Here is a 23,822-nt window from a genome sequence, read left to right as displayed (position 1 = left end):
AGCCAAAAAGACGAAATCATTTGAGCCAAATAAAAAGAAATTATTACAGCTAGCGTAATACACTGAAGCAAAGGAGCACTTTGCAAACACACTTGAGAAAATGGCAAAAAGTAACACAATGATATAAGAAAAAAATAAAAGGTTAAAATCAGTCTTGAAAAATCAAACTTTTGTTATGTGCCAGAATTGAACCTCCGGCATTGAAACTAGGAGTCTGACATCCGTGCATCTACGCCACGATCGCTTAAAATTTACTAACACTAGCTACCAATAAAGCATCTACAGTTGCTATTAAATTATCACCACATCAAAAACTATTCCAATGTTCCGGACTTGAATCTCCGATTTGTGAACCAGTAGTCTTACGTCTTCTCATTGGCGCCGCGGTCGCTTGTAAACTAACACTAGCCACCTTAAAGTAGGGATAGACGCTGTTAAATAAAACTGTGTTTTGAAATATATACCAAAATTTCCACCGAATTCAAACAGACATCACCACCACAGACATCAGCAAACGGATACTTGATGTGTTTGTAGCACTTTATCAATTGACCGACTGAAGTTTATTTTAATGAGAATCGGGAAAATTTTGATAACCAGATCGACTTTTATCTTTAACAAAAAAGGGGAAAATTTTGTTTGTGCGACCATTGCCTCATCGAGGAAAGCGAGTTACCATGGTTGGTGATGTAGCCTCGTATCTGAACGCCAACAATTGTTCTCCGCAGCACCGGAATAATAATAATGTACGCAATGGCTTTTTTCCATTTACGACAGAAAAAAGTCGCTTTATGTGCCTGTTTTATTGAAACTTTTTTCACTCTAAATGTATTTTATGAGTTTTAATTTTGTAAATTTTGGCACTTTACATTCGTTAGAGAATCTGGTTCATGAATTCATATCATTCCAACTATTTTCAAGTGGCTATAAAGATGTTTCAAGTTGCCAGTTACACTACACTTGCTCTCGCAGGTGCGACAGGTTGAATTGATAAATCAGTCATTTCAACTATTTCACTTCATCAGTGAATCTGTTATTTATTTAACCGAGGAAATACCTGAAAAAAAAAACAAATTCTAAGTAGCTTTATTTTTCTTAACCCAATTAAGATAAATAGATTTATAATCAACACATTTAACATATGTTCTCATATGTTTGAAAGAGAAAAAAAAACAAAAGGAGTTCACGGAGACAGTTCTAAAGTTCAAGTTCAACAATAATCAAAACTTTTCCCATAAGGCTAAAGACTCAATAGTAATACTGATTGCCCCCTCCTCGTCCTCTCCCACTGTTCTGTCTGCTATTATAGCCCCCACCCCTACCCCCACTCCCTCCACGATAACCACCGCCTGGACTATTGTATCCACCGCCCCCTCCATCTCCTCCTTCACTGTAGTATCCACCTGAACCCCCTTGTTGATAATGGTTCTGATTATAGCCCCCTCCTCCTCCGCGATTTCCGTCCCCCCTTTGTTGCCAATTTCTGTCTTGTACTCGGCCGCCAGCGCCTCCCCTCCCTCTTCCTTGGCCAAACCCTCCTCCCCTTCCACCCGCGTCAGGCAGTGGGGCTTCTCGTTTCTTAAAAGCGGGCATTTCTTCCGGGGGCGGAGCGGTTTCATGAGGTCTTCCGCCCCTGTCGGGAACTGAACCCATCATAACTTTGTTCAGCTTGCTGATTGTGTTTTTGCGAAGTATAGAGGAGGAAGTTTTGTAGTAGCGCAGGATATCGTCTCGTGCGGCTAGTAGGTGTGGGATGCCTATTGTCGATTCAGCAGACAACACAGCTCGTCGAGGTTCGAAAGCTTCCTTGATTTTTGGAACGTGACCTGAAAAAAAATATTGCATGTGAATAACTAATAAGTTCAGTATTGCATCGTTTCTATAAATTGATAAAAATATACACATTTTAGACAAGAAAAGGTTACTTATTATCGCAAAACTTTTCTTTTTATTTTTCGAACGGGATTTTTTTCATAAAACTTACCAACTAACCGTTTTCGAGACAATTTCAAGAAATTTCAATCCAGAAACTAAAAAAACTTTACCAAGAGGCAACACTGAGCTTCACATGACTTGCGATACATCGAAAGCGTAGCATTTTAAGCTAACAAATAGACAGTGAGATGGAAACAACTAAGTCTAAAACAAATTTGAAAATATCTTTGTTTCGAAATACAAAAAATTCGATGAGGTTAGACATCACATCAAATGATTCGAAAAAAATACCAAAAAAAAATCTTGTCATAAATTTTTTTTTGGAAATACGAAAAATTCAACCTCAGAAAAAGGGCGAGAAACAACCATTAGCATCAAAGTAATTTTTATTATTTTTTAAGCATTCATTAAGCCAACAACGCGTGGTAAGACGCCAATCGATCCGAGTACAAAAAAAAATACCGAAGAAAAATGTTGTCATAAAAAAAATCAAGAATTTTTTTGGAAATACAAAACATTAAATCGCAGGAAAACAGGCGAGAAATACAATCACTCGCATTCAACGACTTCTAGTACTTTTTGAGAGTTAACTGAGCCACCAACAAGCAGTAAGTCGCCAACAGAACTGAAGACAAAAAATGCCATAAGTCGAAATCATTAAGGCTGAATAACACTTTTAACTGAAAAAAAAAACGCAAATTATACCGGTCAGGGATGGTAAATTTAAAAAACTAGTAGCTAATCAACGACACTTCATACTACAAAGAAAACTGTTTACAGTGCAGAAAAACATCTCGGTTTAGCAACTAAGACTACAAACTATAGTCCGACTACTCAAAAATTTCCCAGAATTAACTTTCATTAAATATTAAAATTTACACCACAACCAACCTGAATTATATAAAGAGGGTTTTGCCGCACAAACGACCAAAAACATTTTCACTGAGCCGATAAAACTTGAGCCGCAATTATTTCACACAGAGGCGAAGTTGCACTTCGCATACACAAGCAAAAATATGACCAATATTGCTACTGGGAAAAACTAAATGAGAAAAACTTTGAGTCTACAAAATTTTTTAAGTGACACACACCAAATATGAATCAAAATAAATGCTAAGTGACGCAACCCAATTATGACGCATTAGCAGTACCAGTCAATTTGAAAAAAAAATTACCCACTAACATGCCTCAATTTATAGAGCGGACGCATTTTAACTAGTATACGAAAAAGTTCAATTTGAACACCCGACCCTGCCCAGGTTTGAGCCATCTTATTTTGTTGCTGGTCTCCTTCCTTACCTCTACGCTACAGATCAATGATAACTTGAAGCTTAAGTGCTATTTGTAATAAAATAGTTTGTGTTAATATCCTTAGCATTCGCTGTACTTAATAGCTGGATCAAAATGAACACTTTCAAAATAAACACATTTTATCGTAACAATTGCATCGCAACAATATTTACGACTTAGGTTGGAAAAAAAACGATAGTTCAAACTATAAAACAAGCTATGCTTGTGTACAAAGAAAAAAAAACCAAAAAATTAAAAAAGTTAATCAAACCCCGAGTTCGTAAGCCGAGTAGTAAAAATTTTTTCAATCGATTTTAAAAATTCAATCTTTTGGAACTTGAGTAAAACAAAAATAAGCAGGCAAACCAAAATCCAAAAAATTAACCTTTCCTAGAAAAAATTACAATTTCATACATACTCGATCCCGAAACATTTGGGAGTACAGGCAACCGCGTTACCTCTAGACTAAGTAGGAAGGAACCAGGAATTGTTAATGTTCAATAATAAAGCAAGTTCAACTTGCTACAACAAAGTCATTCATTACAAGATAAAGAAAAGAAAAAGAGAAAGAAAACATGAAGAATTAGGTTGAAAAATTACTTGATTAAACTCGCAAAACAATGCTTTTTTGAAAATTTCATCGGTTTGTATCGGGTGATGTTCATTAAACGTCCTCAAAAAAAGCTTGGGCGCTCGTTCAGCGTGCGGCAACTACGCCAACAAAACTTGTGTCGACCACCCTTACCCCGAAATTTTGTCATAAAAAGTTGAGCTCTATAGTTTTGAAACTAAAATTCTTTTTATAACCCAACCTTTTTGAAATGGACAAAAGCATTCAAAACTACTTTTCCTTCAATTGTACCCAATATGAGGTGACTTCAACAAAATAACATATGCTGTTTAAATCGAAAAAAACTCGTGCATGGGAAACCGCACTAAAAACAAAGATAGTCGGCTAACGTGCAAGTAGCACAAAACGTTTCGACTATAGTCTTGATAAAAACAAAAAATTTTTGTTTTGAAATTAGACATTCTACACTCATAATATAATAGACAATAAGAAAACAGCTTTTGTAGAAAAATGAACAAAAAAATAAAAAATCACATAACTTTATCAAATTTTGCAGATCTTTTTTGAATTTTGAAGTTTTTGATTCCCGAAATAACGCAAACAAATTCCAAAAATTAACTTTACTTGAGTAAAACTAAGTTTTCATGGCTTTAAATTCAGCATTAATAAGCTAATATAGGTCCTATTTTAAGCCTGTTCGCTCACCTTATTCGCTAGAAATTAGACCAAAAATCAAAAAATTCAAACAGGTTTTTCTCGACACTGAGGAAATTTTTGCCACATAATGTCGTTCGAATCACGACTGAAAGGGCTTTGATATGATATATCACTCGACACTGTCCGATGAGTATTTGTGGTACCTGATTTTGCGTGGAAAACAAAAGAAATAAAAAACTAAAACACACCCGAATACAAAATTCCTCTCCATTTTTCAAATGGTCTGAACATAAACGGAGACTAACGGACCAAAGTTAGGACAAAAACCACACATCTGAAACAAAATCATGAACATTTATTTCTAAAATTCATTTTGAAAATCTAATTACAACATAAAATGAGGAAAGTATACTTGAATTTTTGTGAAAATGAGCACTGGTCTGCATGTCAAGATAGTCAGCATGTAGAAAATGCATTTAATGCAGATTTCTAAGAAAAGGTCTTGACGATTAAAAAAGCTCCCGATATCAGGACACTTACTCTCTCAAGTGTAAACACAGAAGGGACGGTGCACTACGCAATTCTTTGATCTCCATTAGTGAAAGATTTAGGTTACATTTTATAAATGGTTTAAATAGACCTTGAAAAACTATTTAAACTGCGTTTATTTTGTACACTAGTGTACATTTTGAGTAAACATTAGCGGATAAGCGGATAGCCGAAGTAAGTCTTGTTTCCAGATAGCCGAAAACTTAGAATAAAAATTACAAAACAAATTACAACAAAAACTATACTTCTTATGAATTTTTGTTTGTATTTGCTAAGCATTCGACTATCCAGGTTAAGGTATTTTATCGTCTATCTGAGTATTCGGCTATGTAACCTTATAGCGTGTACCTTTCATGCGATCAGTCCATCCGAACGACTCAATTGTACAGTCCAGTCTCTTCAGCAACATCTGTCGCCGGATGGAGTACTCCCTCGTCATCACATCGTTCAACTCCTCCAGCTGCTGAAACTGGACTGGACCCAACTGCTGCTTTATCACTCGCATCGACAGCAGGTTGGGAGGCACTGCTTTCGACCGCTCTGCCAACTTCTGCTGGATCACTGGTGACAATAAATAAGTAATTCAGAAACCAAAAGCATATATTAATTTTCATAGATTACTTTCGAGAAGAAATTTCAAGTGAGCTATTACCTAAGAAACTCTTGGACTGATAGTCGAATAACCTGGACCTCGCTATAGAAGCTTGTTGCCATTTAATCAAACCTGGTCATGTTCTATTAGTTAACAGGTCATAACAGGCCACATTTTGCCAGATTAAGCTTGTTGACGTCAAGAAAAAATAAGATGCAGCAGTGACAACAATCCTCAGCTATTCGATGAAAAATTAAGCGTGAAAATTTAAGCCCCTTGTAATGTATACATTCAGGTTGCGGATTTTCAAAAGTTGGCGACCTTTTTTTTTAGGTCGACTAAATTGATTTTCTGAGCTCCTCCAAATCTCTTTAAAGACCCTATTTTGACAAATTTTCTGCGCCGCAGGCAAATTTGTGGAAAAACCGGTCAAAAAACGCATTGATGTCTTCAGAAAAAATTTAATGTCGGTCAGCCAAAAATAAATCGCTTAAAATAATTTTAGAGGAGTGACCCTTTGGGTCGTCAGGGGGTCGAATCACTGGGGAAGAAGAACGTCGCCCCTACACCCCAATCTGCCACTGTATACGTTGGTTTTTCATCACTCTTAAATCTCTCTATCGAGTATTGGTTGAATCGATTAATGACGTCATCAAAAGAAACATTTTCCGGCCCTGATTCATTACATCCTGTTATGTAGTTTCATCTACTATATACCTTCCCTTTATCTCAAGTAGCCAGAAGCATGAAGAAAGTGCGTGCTCTTTTCATCAATTTAAAACAACCCCCTTGGTACCATTTTGCAATATCCATTTTGGCTGACGAACCCTAAAACTTTTCCATAAGCGCCTTTTGCGCCAAAAAAAACTTGTTTTAAGGGGGACGCGCGTTTCAAAAATACGCCCCCCCCCTTGGAGAAAATCTTAGATCCGCCCCAGTCAAAAAATAAATACCCCGGCCGACTTACAACCAAATAAAGCGTCAATTTAGGGGCTTGTGGTACGGCACAGCGTACACTGTTTAGCTATAGCTGCATTATGTCTAGTTTTAGATGATTTAACTGTATGTGTCAAGATCGGGACAGGTCTCGAGATTGATCCTTGAATGTGAGAATTGTAATCACTGTTCTGCCTGATGCATGTTGAAAGATAACAGCAGATTGTTGATTTGCATTTTATTTATCGGAAGATATTCTAGTCTTTTATCAATTCTTATTCTTAGTTAGTCAGTTAGCTTAGATAAATTCAGACATCACATGGCGCAGCCAGCAGTTGAATCACGATGAGTAGTCTGATCAACTGGGACCCAAATACTGGCCAAAAGCAACATCTGACCCACCTGTATCTTGGGACACATGGATTGGGAAACTTTTTCTTGCCATCACTCTGAGGGAGAATTGTGACCCAAATGACCTTTTACAACCACCAGGTGAGGTTTTTGACGACCCTCCACCAAGACCAGAAAGTTCAGGTGAATCCGAATCAACCATTGATATTGAAAATCGGGAAAATAGAAATCAAGCTGAATTACGGAAAACAAATGAACACAACGCCGTTGTTGTTGTGTAGGCCCTCACAGCCCGTTAGTTTTGGTCGCGGCTCTTTTGGGATCTGTCCATAGGGTTTCTGAAGCTAGGTTGGCGAGGCATGCTAGCACGTGTTCCACTGTCTCTATTTCTTTCTTACAGAATCGGCATATGTCTGTTTCGGAGGCATCAATTATGTGAAGATAATCATTGAGTTGAGAACAGAAACCACTCCTCGTCTGGATGAGCCAGACTTGTTGTTCTCTTGTTAAAGTTTTCTCCATTTCGTCGATCTTGTTTTGATTTATTGGGGGTTGGGTGTTGAGAACTCTGTTTGGCTTTAGATTTGCTACGGTATCAATGACGTAGGCTTTGTGTAGGGTACTAGTGATCAACAATTATCTCGAAATTCTCGCCCCCTACCTGAAATCCAAACAGCTATGTCTCCATTACTAAGTGCGCTTCCTAAAATGGAAGCCCGAACTGAACATTAGGTTGGAAGGGGCCAAAATACCTACAGAGCGCAACATCAAGTTACTTGCGTCACACTGGACCACTCAATAACCTTCGGAGAACACGCAAAAATCCCTAACAACACAGCTAGCAACAGGAACATTGCCCTCCGAGCCATCACGTCCGGAAAACAGAGACTCAAGAAGAAGGAAGTCTCAATTGTGTACAAAGCGATCACCTGCTCCGTCCTCAACTATGCGGCTCCAGTCTGGGCTCCAAACCTCGCCGAAACCCATTGGAGGAAACTGGACAAGACAGAACGACGCACTGAGAACCGCCACAGGGTGCACAAGAATGACAGCAATCGACCACCTTACACAAGATACACTCTGCCTGTCGGTGAAAAACCACAACGAAATACTAGCTAGCCAGTTTGCAGCTGACATGAAGAACCCCGACCACCCGTGCCACGAGCTACAAGCAAATAACGAAGAAAGAATAGCAATCCGAAAATCCATGAGTAACCACCTGAAAACCACACAAACAACCCTTGACATAACAGACGAAGAAGCCACGAGAGAGAACCTACACAAAGCCTACGTCATTGATACCATTGCAAACAGAACGCTGTAAGGAGCAAGAAAGGACTAAAAAACGGTACTAATGTATTTTTCTACGAAGCTGATCAGAGAGTTAAATCCCATCTCTTTTCTCCCTAAGATCTGAATGCTAAAAACATTTTTACAAAACTACGCTCATACAGATTTAGTCAAACCAGCTTTCAAATCTTCCAAGAAGGAGAAAAATCTCATAATTGAAAGGATGCATTTATACAACTCCACTCAATCCGAAAAAAAGGCCTCGAATCGTTTTTCTTTTGGACCAAGAAGCTCAGTGCAGATGGTCAATTGCGACCGAGAAAGAAGAGGTAACATATCTTTTTATTGCAAAAATGCGTTTCAAGGACATCCAAAAAGAGCTATATATTCACCCCGGAAATTTCTGAAGAGCCACTGAAATCGGCGCTACTCCAGGAAAAGGATTACGTGACTGCACAACCCTTGAGACAAATGAGCTCTAATCCTTCAACTTCTTCATCAAATTTTCAGTTTAAAGTCAAGCAGGAACCAGCCTTCTCGATTCAAAAGAAGAACAAAGGGCAAAACCGTATGTCCAGGGCACAGAATAGCAAGAAACCATACAATTCCGGGCCATCTAACAACAAAAAAAAACCCTGTTATTTTTGTGGAAACGAATTTTCTTCAAACCACAAAGCTATTTGTCCCACGAGAAACGTCAACTGAAAATCGTGCTACAAAAAAAGCCACTTTGCTAAAGTGAGCAATTTCAAAGATAACGTTGACAAAATTAGTGAAGGTTCCGAATCAACAGCATAAGAAAACTGCAATTTTATAACATCGGACAGTGAATCCGAATTCAGTATCTTGATGAGTTCGGAGTCGGTCGGAGCCGACCAACTTATCCAATCTGAGACGACTCTAAAGCCGGTCGAAACCGACCAGCTTATCCATCACCGTCCGCGGACAACGTCCTCAAAACCAAACTCAGTAAAAAAGATAGACGTTATCACTAAAGCCACGTATAAGATTAAATGTCTTCAAACTACCTTCAGAGCTAACAACTCCTATTTTAAACCAACTATTGACCCAGGCAGTCCTGTTTCTTTTATCAAAGGACGGCAGATATTTTACTTAAGCGAGAAGAAATGAAAAGTTGATCCCCATCTCATAATCGCCCCTTAATACACTCTGTGGATTATAACCGGAACCTATCCTCCTTCATGACACTCTTCTATTAGCTATTTTTTCATTGGGTTGGCCAGTAAAGAGTGCAAAAATTTCTGGTAACGGAAAACCGAACAAAGTGAGTACTAGGATTGGACCTCCAACCTTTAATGGGAGTTCCAACAACTCAATTTCAACTTCAATTAGAATAACATCAAACGACCTGGAACCTAATGAATCGAAACTCTGGAGAGATACTTATAGGAGGAAATACAGTGAGTTAATTTGCCTCTTAGGCAGATCTAGAAATTAGAGAGAACATTCGGTCTTCAAGGAGCCTCTTATTCCAATTCAAGAGAAAGGTCGACGAGTACCGATCTATATACAGCAGGTGCATAATGAAATTAAAAACTGATAAAGGAAGGTCATATCGTCAAACTTAGCAAATGTACGAGCAACAACTTTGTGGCTACAGTAGTAATCACAGCCATGGAAGATGGCACCGTGAAAATAGCCATGAATGCAAAGCCGCGTTTTTCGACCAATCAGAACGTTTTATGCAGATTCGGAAATGAAAATACTCATTTACGAGTTTTCGCATCACTTTCTACCGGGATATTTCACCCATCACATACAAACTCAAATCCAAACCCACATATCAAATTTGTAAATACTTCAGAGGCCGAAACCCATTCTTAAAAATAAACAACTCACCAATTTTTCAGAAGTAATGTCTACTTGAAGAGCATATTTGACCTCTTACAGTGATGAAAGCTTTGAAACCTTATTAAACGAAGTCGATCCTCTCTCCAATTTTGCTCTCGGTCGATCAGCTTTAACAACACTACGTTCAGCGAGATATGTCAAATGTCACTCAGTACTGAAGCTCTCGGCGAAACATAAGTCTCCCATATCGGAGGACAGGAAATCGCTGCCCCAGATATCCTCGCCAAACTCACTTCGGTAGACCCAACGTTAAAACTTATGAGACGAGCAGTGGACGCGAAAGAGTATGATAGATTTTGCAGAAATGATCTGTACATCAAAACTGTCTTGAACTCTACTGCAGTCATTGACAGATGTATCGACAACCGCATCGCAATGCCTCCAACGATCAGTACTTGCCAGACTTCACAGAGCACACCAAGGCCAAGAGGCCATGATAGACGCCACCCAATACAACAGGTGGCCCAGAATTCACAGGGACATTATCCGCAACGGCTAAGATTGTGTCCAATGCACCAATTTTGGTAAAAACATGAAGCCTTCTAGTGTATTCAATTCTTCAAAATCTCAACCTGATTTCACCTCAGCAAATAAAGAACTACAGTTGGATTACACCGGCCCATTATCATATGGAAAAAGAAACTCGGTTTATATACTGGTTGCAATCGACCGCTTTTCTAAGTATCCTACTGTCATGATGACTCGTACCCCAGGCGCACAAAAAATCATCACATTTCTCTCTAGTTATATCGATATCCATTCTACTCCCCAAAATTTTTTAGAGCTGACAAAAATTCCGGTTTTAAAAAAATAGTATCAAAATTTTGCACCGAAAATGGCATCAAACATTGATTCTTCCCGGTAAGTGACCACAAAGATAGTGGTTTGGTCGAATGATTCATTCAGACATTAAAACGTAAAACCAGATGTTCAGGACGCACTCAAATTAAACAATGATGATAACCATAAATTAAAATCTAATTTGGATGAGGAACACTTGGTCAGAGATGCCCTAACCGCAGAGAAACGCCATAAACCTTACGATAGCCGCCCAGGAGTCAAATTCGTGCACAAGGGGGAGAATAGCTGAGAATTGAGCCCCCAGTTCAAATTGAAATCATCATCAATAGCAGATACAACTCCCTTGCTAAATCCGCCAGCAGGTGAATGGTCCAGAAAAACACCCTTTCCAAGGACTAAGGAGCCTTAGCGTTGAACGCCCTCTCGAAAAGGAACGCGATATTAGCCGCAACTTAAGGAATAATTTGACTTCTGCAACCCTTCGCTTCCGGTCGCCTCCGACCAATAAACCCACTGAGAAAATTACAAGTAAATTGGAGGATACTCTTTTATCGGAACCACATCGGGTCAAAATTTTCATAAAAAATTAAGATCGCAAATCTGGAAAACCCCTACTCAAAAGATTTTCCGACAAAAATCTAAAATTACCAACGATTCTTTTATTACATCAAAAGGGAAAGTTATTCGGAAGAGCCATATTTATATCAGATTAAAGTCGGTTTATACTAGAGTTTTAGGCAAACAGTCTTCCTCCAAGTCATCAGCGGGCCAAAAAGACCTACCAGTCGCCTACTTCCTCGTCCTCAGGTGACGACCACCTTCTACCACCAAATTCGCCTTCGAAACGGAATTTGGTAGCAAACTCCAAAGCTTCGCTTTCAAAACTTCAGATTATCCCATCATCTCCAGCCGACCGGCTCAAAATTACGCAGGATTGCACCGAAATCTGCACCGCAGTCTTTTGACGCTCCAGGTCTCTCCTTGGACAAAAAAACCCCACTGGTCGATTTCACGGCTACATCGTCAAGTTCAGGAGGGGTGATTCCACCCCCGGTTGTATCGTCCTCCCCTGTCGAGAAGACTGTGGTAGTGTCTCCTCCTAAAAAGAAAAAGGCGCCCGAACCCTCAAAACCCATTAAGAAGTCAGGAGAACTTATTCCAATTTCAACCGAAGATGAGCTCCCGTCAAATTCATAACCGAAACCTTCAGATTGCCCGCTTTTGGGGTAAAAAAACCAAATTGCCACGTTGGAAAGCCTATTGCCTCCGCTCCAGATCTCACCAAATCGCCAGCCAAGTCGTCAGACCAGCTCAAAGACGACCAAGACGACAATGTTTCAGTGACATCGACGTCATCTGGACGAAACAAGCGCCAGACTCAGTTCTTTGGGAGCCCAGTCAGGCATGCGATCAAAACAGTAGAGGAAATGGCACCTAAAAAACTTCCTTATACGATTCAGTCTTTACAATGAAGGCGAATTGGATAATTCACCAGTACTTAGGAGGAAGATAAAAGTTGTTAAAAGGCGCACACCAAAACTCTGATTTTTCAAACATTTTAAAGCTTGTTTACTTACTTTGAACAGATTGAGCTTAACTTATATCAAAATGCCTTTGTTACTTTTTGTGGAGAGGAAGTGTCGTACGGCACAGCGTACCGTGTTTAGCTGTAGCTGCATTACGTCTAGCTTTAGATGAATTAATTAAATGTGTCAGTGTTGGGACAGGTATCCCGAGATTGATACTTGAATGTGAGAATTGTGTTCAATCTGCCTGATGCATGTTGAAAGATAACAGCATACATTGTTGATTTGTATTTGATTTATCGGAAGAAATTCTAGTCTTTTAACAATTCTTATTCTAAGTTAGTCAGTTAGCTTAGATACATTCAGACATATCACAGGGCTAACAACAGATTAGGCAATGTGTTGATAGATCCACTTCTTCGATGAACTACCCTATCATAAGTATCCGAATTATTAAGTTTTGTGAGAAGAGCCAAGTCAGATACAGTCGACGGATATGTCATAATTAAAATATCATATATCATACAAGGGTTATTATTATTTTGTTCGTAATGCGACCAAAACCGGTTTAAAATTTTCGCTTTTTAGCGAACTTAGAGCAAGGAACGATACTTTTATGCATTTTTCATATTTGGTCATCATTGCAAGCAATGGAAAAAAACTCTTGTTATATACATTAGTAAAGCCGTAGGCAGCTTTTCAAATTTACCTCTAGATGCTGACTCACGCGACCAAAAAATTGAGTGAAAATTGAACACAAACAGATAAAAAAGGGTGGGGGAGTCGTGTCAAAATTTGATGTGCTTCTTGAACGGCAACTGTATATTTTTATAAAAAAGAATTTTTTACCAGTGAACAGTTGGGTGGTCGTGACTCCCTTTGGGGGTGGTTTTATGCCAAGACACTTCATGATGGATACTAGACACTGCACAGGCTCAGTGGCTCTGCTGCTGACGTCACTCAATTTAGATAGTCTGGCTTGGTCTCTGTGCAGCAACATCCGCCCACACATTAGTTCAGAACAGAGGTGCTGCAAGAACTGCAAGCAACTGTCGCCTTCAGAAATATCTTCGAGGTAATCTAAAGAACCAAAACATTAACATTTTGTTATTATTCTACGATGAAGATATTTGTAACCATCGAAGCGGGCGATACAATATAGTCCACAAAGTTTTTACAACTTTTCAACCTATTTATGTAAATCTTTCAATCGGTGGAAATGTGGATGCAACAATTACAGAAACTACTTCACAGTAGGTGATACTTGATTCAAATAAACCCTGATCTCTTGAAAACTATAGATTAATTTCTAATAGCTTATTCCAGTGCCAATTAGCACAGTAGCATTACATTAAACGACACCTACAAATTCGTACCAAATTCACGCAAAAACGCGGACAACTCCATTTTGAATGAATCTTCATGTGTGAGTGATTCGTCATGAACACATTCGTTGAAATTGTTCACGAATTGCAGTTCCTGTGTTAGCCATATGATTAAACGGCGACATTCCTCCGACTTCGAAAACAGGCTGTACGCTTGCAGCAGATCCGAGTCCTCAACGTTCAATCATCGTCACGTTTAAAATTTTTTTTTTTTAAAAAGCATCGTCAGTTTTCCTTCCCATAGAGCTCTTCAGTTTTTAAGCTCGGCTTTAAAAATAACTTTTTCTAATCGTTTAATTTTCTAAAATCAATACTTCACTCGATTTTGCTTGAAAAGAAGTTATATCAGCTCTCATCTTGTATCCTATTTATGGCAACTGTTTTCAAACAGAACTGTCTCACAGATGGTTATCAAAAATTGTAGTACTCATCAGCACTACTTACATAGAATATGCAGTGCAAAGGTAGAATGGATGTTTAATTAGATTGATATTTCTTGTATTATTGTGATTTGTTAATTTAGCATTAACGATGTTTGCCTCCAAGCCTGCTGGCTTCTCATAGCCCAGGTCGTCCAGAGAGTCTAGAAGGACTGCTTGCATCGCATTCATAAGCACCACAGTCCAACTGAAATGGTCAGTTCAAAGTTCATCATAAACATTTATCTATATAATGACCTGATCAACGAGCGCTTTGGAAACCAATGAGATAAAAAATACGCATCTTGGGAAAACCTCAAAACCCGCAACTGCTTTATTACGCAATTAATGAGTAACCTCCTTGTGAAAATATAAATTTAGCATAAATCCCGTTTAAATTGCAATGATAAATTGAAACCCAGTGGAGAAGCCGAGTTTTGCTCCACCTAATGATAAAGGTATTAGTCGATTTTCATAACAATAAGCTTGACTCTGCGAAAAAATTCAAGATTCAGAGCAGATCGATACTGCGGTAAATAGGCCGTTAAAAATTTTCCGAACAAGAATTGCCGGTTGCTGAACGACCAGTTAGTTTTAATTTTAAAAAATGATTTTTTTCACATTGAGTTGCGTGATTTCTTACTTTAAAAACAGTTTAAATTGACTATAGTTACTTTTGAAAATCAACACAGAGGCGAAGCTGCACTTTGCACAGAAAAGCAGAAAAACGCGAATAAGTTTAAAACTGTCAAAAGAGACCTCACTCAACGAGAATTAAACCCCAGCCCTCGGACATCAAGTTTTCCAAACTACTGCCCTACACAACTATGTCACGGACGCAAATAGAAACAAGAGACACGCAAGAAAACGGCAAAAAGTAATAAACTTGCCCTACACAACTATGCCACGGACGCTTATAGAAACCAAAGACACTCAAGAACACGGCAAAAAGTAATAAACTATTGGCAACCACATTAACTTTGCAGGTAACAGATTGGACAAATAAAGCGAATTGTGTAAAAAGTATGCATTTCAAATATTTTGCGAAATAGACCGAATTGTGAACTTAAAAATGAATGTTTGTTATTGAAAAGCTGTATGAAACAAATAACATTCTTCAGTTCATTTGATTAAAAATACATCAACTGCGTTGACTTACTGATAACCATGTTATCAAATGTCAGCGCAAAAGCTATTATCAAGCCAGTTCAGCCATCAGCTCTAAAATGCCACCAAAAGTAGCACTAATACTTTCAACTGTTGGAAAAAAAGGTAGCCTGCAGTATCACTCTATGCTCCACTTTGAAGTAATGAAAATGAAACCTTATCTTTTTTTCCTTTTTTCAAACTCATTCTCGCATCTGTTAGCGCTCTGCTCTGGAAGCGCTAAACTAACTTTCATTAACTAATTTTCACAGATAAGAACTAATCGTTTGATAGCTTAATTAGGAGTGTTTTGCGTTACTCTCGCTTTACTCCAAATTATACTAAGAAGCACAAATTCAAACAAAATTATCTTTCTCGACACAGAAAGTTTCTAGAAAAATTATTATGTCAATTGCCTCACGCATGAAAGGGCTAATATGATCAATCAGCCGATCCCATTCTTATGATTATTTGTGTTACCTGACATAATTGCGTGGAAAAAAAATGATACTCCCCAAATACCAAGTTACTCCTCACATTGAGTTGTCCGAAGAGAAAACATCACGCAACGGATACTTTTTTGGACCTGAGGCCCAGTCGTTAATTCAGCTCTTTGTTCGCAGAAGACGCTGCTAGCACTTAATTTGATTATGAAGTGGGCAATCAAAAGATTACTCATTCAGCAACTCACTGATGATCATTGGGATTTTTTTTAAAAAACATTTTGATAATTCAACTGCTTTGCAAGAGTAAGTACTACTTAAACATGTTTAAAGACTTGTCTCTGCAATCCAGAAATATAGAGACACAAAACTGTGCGCCTATCCAGTGCAATGTTTGACCTTTTATGTAATTGCAAAAACTAATCCCAATAAAAGCGCAAAAAAGAAAAATAAAACAAGAAAATAAAGATCAGTAAAGAGGCGATTTTTTATGTAGCGAGAAACGAGAATTTTACTCACAAAATCTTTCAAATTGAAAACTTACATACTCTTCCAGATAGAAAGACTAAAATCACATTTTACGAAGAGATGTGTGGTTAAGGAGTTTAAAGTTTTCGACTACCAACTAGGTTAATCAAAAAACAGATGATTACTAATATAACATCTTTTGTATATACAGCTACACTATATGACTTGCAGTTCGGTTACTTCAAATGCAACAGCTGCAGCAGCGTTTGCAGCTTTGAACGTGTTCGAACATGAACAGTTTGTGAGCAAAGTGCCGACTCGCAAAAGAAAAAATATAATTTCTAGCTTGACACTTTGTTATCGGAAAAAGCCTAAAATTTTACATCTGAGTCCGACCCGATATCTGCTGAGCCATTAATTTTAGAGGAACATCCTGGCATTGTGGTGTTTTTATTGTTAAATTAAATACCAAAACTAAATGTGTCACAGGGTCCAGATGTGTCACAGGGTCCAAAATGTGTCACAGGGTCCAAAAAAAAAGGATTTAAATTGAAGTAGCGAGTAACGCAAGCCCAGTGCTTCCAATTTTTCACGACCCCTAAAAAACCGCATGTATTGAAAACAAGACCAGCATTCTTTGAGTGTATTCTGACACCACCCAAATACAGGGTTGGTAATTTTAAATTTTGCAAAATTTTAAAAAGTTTTTTAAATTCAAATTTTGAAAAACTATAAACTTTTGTGAAGTTTTATATATGTTATCTGTAAAAATTTTAAATGAACTAAGAAACGTCACATCTCCTGAAAAAATTTGCAACTCCTGAGAGAACTCTGACAGCCACCAACTACAAGGCTAGGAATTTCGAACTTTGAAAAAAAAAGAGTTAAGTAAAAAGAAAAAACTCACAAAAACGTCATATCTGGATAACTGAAAAGATTTCAGCAGTAATATTTGGAGGCAAGATTCGCAACCTCTGAGAATACTCTGAGAGACCCCACTATAGAGCTGGGAATTTGCAGAAAAAATTGAACTTAGCTTTTCTATAACTTTTTTGAAAAAATGAAAAAAAAAGTCTTATCTCGAAAACTACCCAGATTTGAGTAGTCATATTTGAATCAAACTTCGCAACCCCAGATAAAAACTTGCAATTTCCAACTACAGGATTGAGATCTTCAGTTGTTGAGTTTTTTAAATCTAAATTTTAAATCCTAGAAAACGTCATATCTCGAAAACTACATTGATTTGAGCAGCCATTTTCAGAGGCAAGATTCGCAACTCTGATATTACTTTCACAATTTCTAACTACATGATTGAGATCTTGAAATTTTTTGACTTTTTTAAAATTTAAGTTTTTTGAAAAAATCCTTAAAAAAACGTCATATCTCGAAAACTACAAGGATTCAAGAATTTGAGCAGCCATATTCAGAGGCAAGATTCGCAAACCCTGATAGTACACTCACAAATTCCAACTACAGGATTATCTAAGTTTTTAGAAAATTTTTCAAAAAATCATAAAAAACGAAAACTACAGGAATTTGAGAAGTGCGTTTTGGAGGCAAGATTCGTAACTTCTGGGAGAATCCTGGCAGTACGCAACTACAGGGTTGAGAATTTCAAATTTTGAGAATTTTTTTAAATTAAGTTGCCTAGAAATTTTTGAAAAATCTCGAAAATTGCCGTACCTCGTAAACTAAAAGGATTTGGTTATTCATATAAGGCGGCCAAAAACACCTGTGGAAACCCCGACAGCATCCCACTATTGGGCCGATAACTTCAAACTTGGTGAAATAAACAGAATTCAAACCAAAGAATCGAAAAAAAAATCTTAACTATTGCAATATACGATATTACTTAAAAAATAATACATATCTTCAGCATGGCGATATAGTGAAGCCCGCATTTGAATATATAATAGATAGATTCAAAATTCGATATAAAACAATTGTAACTGAATTGCGCAAATTATAAAGAATTTAAGTGATAGTTTTTGCAACAGCAAATCCATTGAAATTAATCATTTCGGATTGCTTTGCGGAGTAACTGGTTACCATTGATCGTTTCCAACTGTTTTCAGGCTAGTTTGCCTGGCTTCAAGTGCTATAAACACCAGTGAAAACAAAGTCAAAAGCCATTTTATGCGAAAGTAGCACAAAAAATTATCCATAAAAAATTCTACACAGGCGCGAAGCTCAGCTTCGCACCACTTGCGATTTTAAAAGAAAAATGACTGTGATTAAAATCAAATGAAAAAACATATATCCAAAACTGAAAAACCTCCAAAACTGAAGAAAAACTGAAAAATATCCAAAAACTGAAGAAAATTTTTTTTTATTGTTTTGCCATGCGAAGTTGAAAAAACACAAAATTCCGAGAAGATCCCGAGCAAAATTTCCTGCACTATTAGAAATTTCACAAGGAGCTTTCGGAAATCTAGAAAGAAGCCGAACTTTCAAAAGAGTCCATCCTGCAGAAAATAAACCGGCAAAAATAAGCAGACAAAAATCCAAAATAGCCGAAAATTTTCAACTTGAAAAAAAGGCTTCGAGTTGAATCGAGCTCTCCGGCTTTGTCGTCTCAAGCATGAGAGTTACAGAAAGTTGGAATAAAAGGAAGCTTCAAAATGAGTCGGACTACGGGAACTAAGCCGACAAAATGAACAGACGGACGATAGTCTAAAAAAGCACAAAATTTGCTAAATAAAAACAGATCACGCCCGGATTCGAACTACAAGCCTTTGCCATCTTAAGCAGGTGTGTTACCTCTACGCTAGATGCTCCAGGTGATAGATTGAATTTATTATCAACAAAGTATATATAAGAGTGACTCCAGCGGAACCTATAATAAAGGAAGTATATAGGTGAGTCCAGGAGGTGAGTCATGTTAACAAAATTATTTACAGGAAAAACGTCCAGCACGGAATTTCAATGCCCTTGCTTGTCGCAAGGAAGTGAATTAACAATAAGAAAATTTAGATAAGTTTTAGTGTAATTTTGTGGGAGTGGGGTGAAAAACTTAAAAGCTACAATTAAATGATAAAAGACACTTGCTCTCGCTGTTAATTTTCAATCTGTTAACTTTGTAAGCCAGGGGCGGATTTAGGATTTTCTTGACGGGGGGAGGGCGTATTTTCAAAATTTTTCGAAAATTTTGTCGACCTTTCTTTTTTAGTTCGACCAAATTGATTTTCCGAGCTCTCCCAAATCACTAAAAAGACTCTGTTCTGGTCAAATTTTCTGCGCCGCAGGCAAAATTTTGAAAAACAGGCCAAAAAGGCTTTCTAGGCAATTTTTGGAAAATTTTGACCAAAAAAAATCGCGTTTTTTTGGCGCGCACTCCCCCCTCAAAATTAGTATATTTTGGCGCTTAAGGCGTCTTTAGAACATTTTTAGGGTCAGTCGCCAAATATGGATATCTCAAAATAGTACAAAGGGGGACCCTTTGGGTCGGCAGGGGGTCGAACTGGAAAAGAGCCCTATTTTTAAACCTTAAACCTCTCACGTTTTTTTTTCGCGCCAATTCCTCAATTATTATTGGGAGCGTGATTTGCCTTCCTTCAATCAAAAGAATTTAAAATGGAGCCCCCCCCCCCCCCGTCTAACATGATCAATTTTGTGATGAAAATAGGGCTTTTACCATTTCGCTGTCTAACTAGTCTTCATGCCAAATTTCATGACAATCGAGCAATGTGAAATTTGCAAGTAGGAAAAAAGAGCCGAAATGTACTTAGAAAGAAATCGATGTCAAACTGAAAAATGTCTGCACTTCGTTTCTCGATGATTTAAAAATGCCAGCTAGCAGAAGGCCACCATTCAAGAAAAACGCAGATAAAGATCACCAAAAATTTTCATACAACTTTCACAAATAATACTCGTTTTGACAGAAAAATTTTCGCAAACCTGATTGCTAGCATAAATTATCAATATGAGAACAATGATTGCCCGGAAAACAAATAATTATAAGAAAATTAATGCTATACATAAAACTTCAACTTTGAAATTCAATCTTTTATGTCCTCGTTTTGCTCTTTAAACGACGTAAAATGAGCAAAAAACATCAATCAAACAAGTTGACATCATTTAGGCCGAAAAACCTTAAATGCGAAAAAAGCAGTAATTATACAAAACCTGAAAACATTCACCATTCGGACTTTCAGATATGACATTTTCCACGGTTGAAATACATGAGCTATCAAAAAGCGTGCTGTGGAAACTAAGCCAACAAAATAAGCAGATATTCGATAGTCCAAACATGGGAACTTGAAAAAATGAAATAATACGGGTAACTTTTTTTTTCAAAAAGTTCATGTTTAATTTATTACCTTGCATCAATTTATAACTAAAATTATCAGATATAAAAGATATAGGACACTAAAATGCAAGAAACTAAGGCCAAAAACTAACATAAAAATTAACCAGAAGCAGTGGGCTGAGAAAAAAGACATATAATTCAATTTTTTTCTCTAACAGAAACGTTAGCTGGGTTTAAAAAATACATTCTAAGTGTTCAAAAATTGAATTTTAAGAAGTAAACAGATCTTTACAAAATGAGAGAAAAATGATAAATGTACATGGAAACATACTAAAACACAAAAGCGAAGTACAACTTCGCACCATTTGCGTACCACTAAAACAGCATAGCAAGCTAGCAGACAGGAAAGAAAAGAATAGACACTATGTCACACAAATTTTTAAAAAACGCCAAAAAACTTAAAGATTTTGTCTGGACTGATGTTCTATTTGCGGAAAACTTGTCCAGAAATACAATCCACGCCTTCAATAATGATAATTCAATAATATTTACCGAGCTGCAACTGAGCCGACAAAACTTGGGTAAATTCCCATAGAACAATTGTCATGAAAAATTTCGAACCAATTTTTTATATTTTTGAAAAACGATTCCCTTGAAACGCCTCAAAATTAGGTCACTAAGCAATAAAATAGAAGCCAAAACCATTTGGGCAGAATAAAGGTTATAGTTGAACAAAAAAGAAGTCAGAAAAGCAACTACGATGTAAATTCCGTTCAGCAAAAAAAAACTATTGGCTGATGTGACAATTACGCTGAAGAAACATGAGCAGAAAACTAATAAGCCGACAACTTTTTTTAGACGAAATGATTCCAATTTGAAAAAAAAAAAAAATTCTGTCAGATTCAAACCCAGGACATACCAGGCGTATTCACTACCTCCTGACAAAGAGTGCCGGCGACGCAAAAAATTTGAATTCATTGTGAAACGAAGCTAAATTTATCATTTCAACTTTTGACCATCCTGTGAAAAAAGTTATTTAAAGTAGAAAATGTCTAGTACCCGATTGCAAAACCCTTGCTGATCACAAGAGTAAAAAGGACGTTTTAAACAATGAATTCACCAAATTATTACGGCTTTCTATATCCGCATCTATTGCTGCTTCCAATCGTTATCTTTGCAAGAACTGTAAGCTACAAATCACTTATAAAGGCAAAAAAAACTGATAGAAGATAGAAACTAAATTACCTGCATAAACAAGAACAAAAAAAATAAACTAGTTCCACAGAAAAATTTTTAATTTGTAAGAACAGGACAGCGAAGTAGCTTTCAAGCTTTATAAAAGCTTGTCGATTATCCATTTTAAAAAGTGTACCAGAAACTAATAGAAAAAAAAGAAAACAAGCCGACAGAATTGAAACCGACACCTTTTAAGCTGACAACCATCCGACTACAAAAATCTTGAAGTTCGGCATACTACTAACCAACCCTATTTATGCGGTAAATGCAGGTGTTATATAGTATGAAACGAAATACATTTATCCACTTGAGTAAATTTACCATTCCTCCTAAGTTTACCAATCAGTGAACAAAGATATCCGGAAAAAAGTCTAATAAACGATTGCAACACCCTTTCTGATCGCAAGGGTAATGGAATTGACAAAACATTTCTCAATTATTTTTTAATCAATCCAATCACGCCTGAAAAATTTCTAAAGGATATATCACTCGACTCAATCTGAAGTTTGTCGGTGGTACCGTACATGTTTTAATTAGACACAGAGGCGAAGTTGCACTTCGCATACACAAGCAAAAAAATTACCGATAACGCTACCGTGAAAAACTGAATTTCTCAAGTGACGCACGCCAATTATGAGTCTACATTTATTGCTAAATGATGCAAGCCAATTATGAGGCATTAGCAGTACCAATCAATTAGAAAAGAAAGAAAATTAATAACTAGCATGCCTCAATTTATAGAGCGGACGCATTTCAACTAGCATACGAAAAAGTTCATTAAAAACTCCGGGTTCGAACCCTCTTATTTTGTTGCGGGTCTCTTTCCCTATCTCTACTCTACAGATCCATAAAACCTTGAAGCTAAAAGGCTATTTGTAATATCATAGTCTGTGTTAATATCCTTAGCATTGGCTGTACTTAATAGCTGGTTATTGATCAAAATGAACACATTTTGTCGCAACAATATTTGCGTCGCAAGATTATTTGCAACTTAGGTCAAGAAATCGGACAAGAAATCAAAATATTGACTTATTTTTTGGGGGGTCATAACGTTTTGGGCGAAAAAAATTGGGAGCAAGCGCTAAATTAGTGGGCTTCGCACAACCCGTTGAAACCAAAATCTCCGGTTTGGGAGGTAGTTTTCGGAAATTTGACTTTTCCGAGAGCCAAAATTATTGGGATAAAAAATAGGCGTAGCCGCTGATGCAGGGGAGCTTATCACAACCCGTCTTTTTGATTAAAATCAAACACTCAGATTCTGCACAGTAGTTTTTGAGTATATTCAATAAGTTTCAAAAACGGTCAAAAAATCGAAAAAAACTTATTGTGTAAAATAATTTGGGCAAAGCCCCTTCTGCAAGGGAACCTCACACAACCCGGTCTACCCATTGTACCCAAAATCTGATTTGGGAGGGTAGTTTTTGGGAAACCAAAAAAATTCAAAAATCGGTCAAAAAACCAAAATTGACTTTTCCGAGGGCCATAACTTTTCGTAGTAAAAATGGGGGCGTAGCTGCTAATGCAGAGGAGCTTCCCACAACCTGTTCTATCCATTGAACCCAAAATCTCCGACATGGCAGGGCAGCTTTCGAGAAAATGTAAGAAATCCAAACAGGTCAAACATTCTCCTACAAACTTCTAACCCACAAGGTCTGTAGAAAGTGGGTTAGGTAAAAAAGAGACTAGTGGATTATGAAGGCACACAGGGGAGTAGGCAGACTTCCCAATAGTACCTTTTTTTGAAAATCAGTAGAAAATTTTTTTGAGGAAAGCTAACTTTTTGAAAACTGAAAAATTTTTCCATAGCGTCTGAAAAAATAAAAACCCGATCCCATGCATTATCATAAAACCTGCTTTCATCAAACAGGAAAAAATTGAAACTCATTTTGTTTGTCATGTGACGAAGTTTTCAAACGGCACATTCTAAATCCGTAATGGGACAAGTCGTAACAACTCGCATTAAAAAGCATTTAGGCATTGTTGCAACCGTGCCAACGTGTGGTGAATCACTTAGCCATGGAGCCTGTCTAAAGGTAGTTTATCGGTGATTTATCTCACTGGTCATTCCTGGCATACAGAGAATACTGCGCACATTCAAACTCAAAA

General features: G+C 37.3%; 2 protein-coding genes across 2 annotated transcripts in view; both read right to left on the bottom strand.

The window, feature by feature from the left end:
* LOC134845457 (U2 small nuclear ribonucleoprotein A'-like) overlaps positions 1-23,822 on the bottom strand; it is a 361,634-nt gene that overhangs the window by 177,372 nt on the left and 160,440 nt on the right. The window lies entirely within an intron of this gene.
* The window catches only part of LOC134845456 (protein FAM98A-like), a 183,186-nt gene continuing 160,438 nt past the window's right edge, over positions 1,075-23,822 (bottom strand). The window contains exons 2-6 of the mRNA XM_063862344.1: positions 14,295-14,384; positions 13,747-13,927; positions 13,220-13,450; positions 5,351-5,563; positions 1,075-1,826 (exon numbers count right to left, since the gene is read on the bottom strand). Coding sequence (XP_063718414.1) covers positions 1,249-1,826; positions 5,351-5,563; positions 13,220-13,450; positions 13,747-13,927; positions 14,295-14,366 — 1,275 coding nt within the window. The 5' untranslated portion in view covers positions 14,367-14,384 and the 3' untranslated portion in view covers positions 1,075-1,248. The remainder of the gene's footprint in view (positions 1,827-5,350; positions 5,564-13,219; positions 13,451-13,746; positions 13,928-14,294; positions 14,385-23,822) is intronic.

The sequence above is a fragment of the Symsagittifera roscoffensis genome, chromosome 5, assembly GCF_963678635.1.
Source record: "Symsagittifera roscoffensis chromosome 5, txSymRosc1.1, whole genome shotgun sequence".
Taxonomy (NCBI): Eukaryota; Metazoa; Xenacoelomorpha; order Acoela; family Convolutidae; genus Symsagittifera; species Symsagittifera roscoffensis.
Note: the sequence above shows the minus strand (reverse complement) of the source record. Positions and strands in the feature narration are given on the sequence as shown.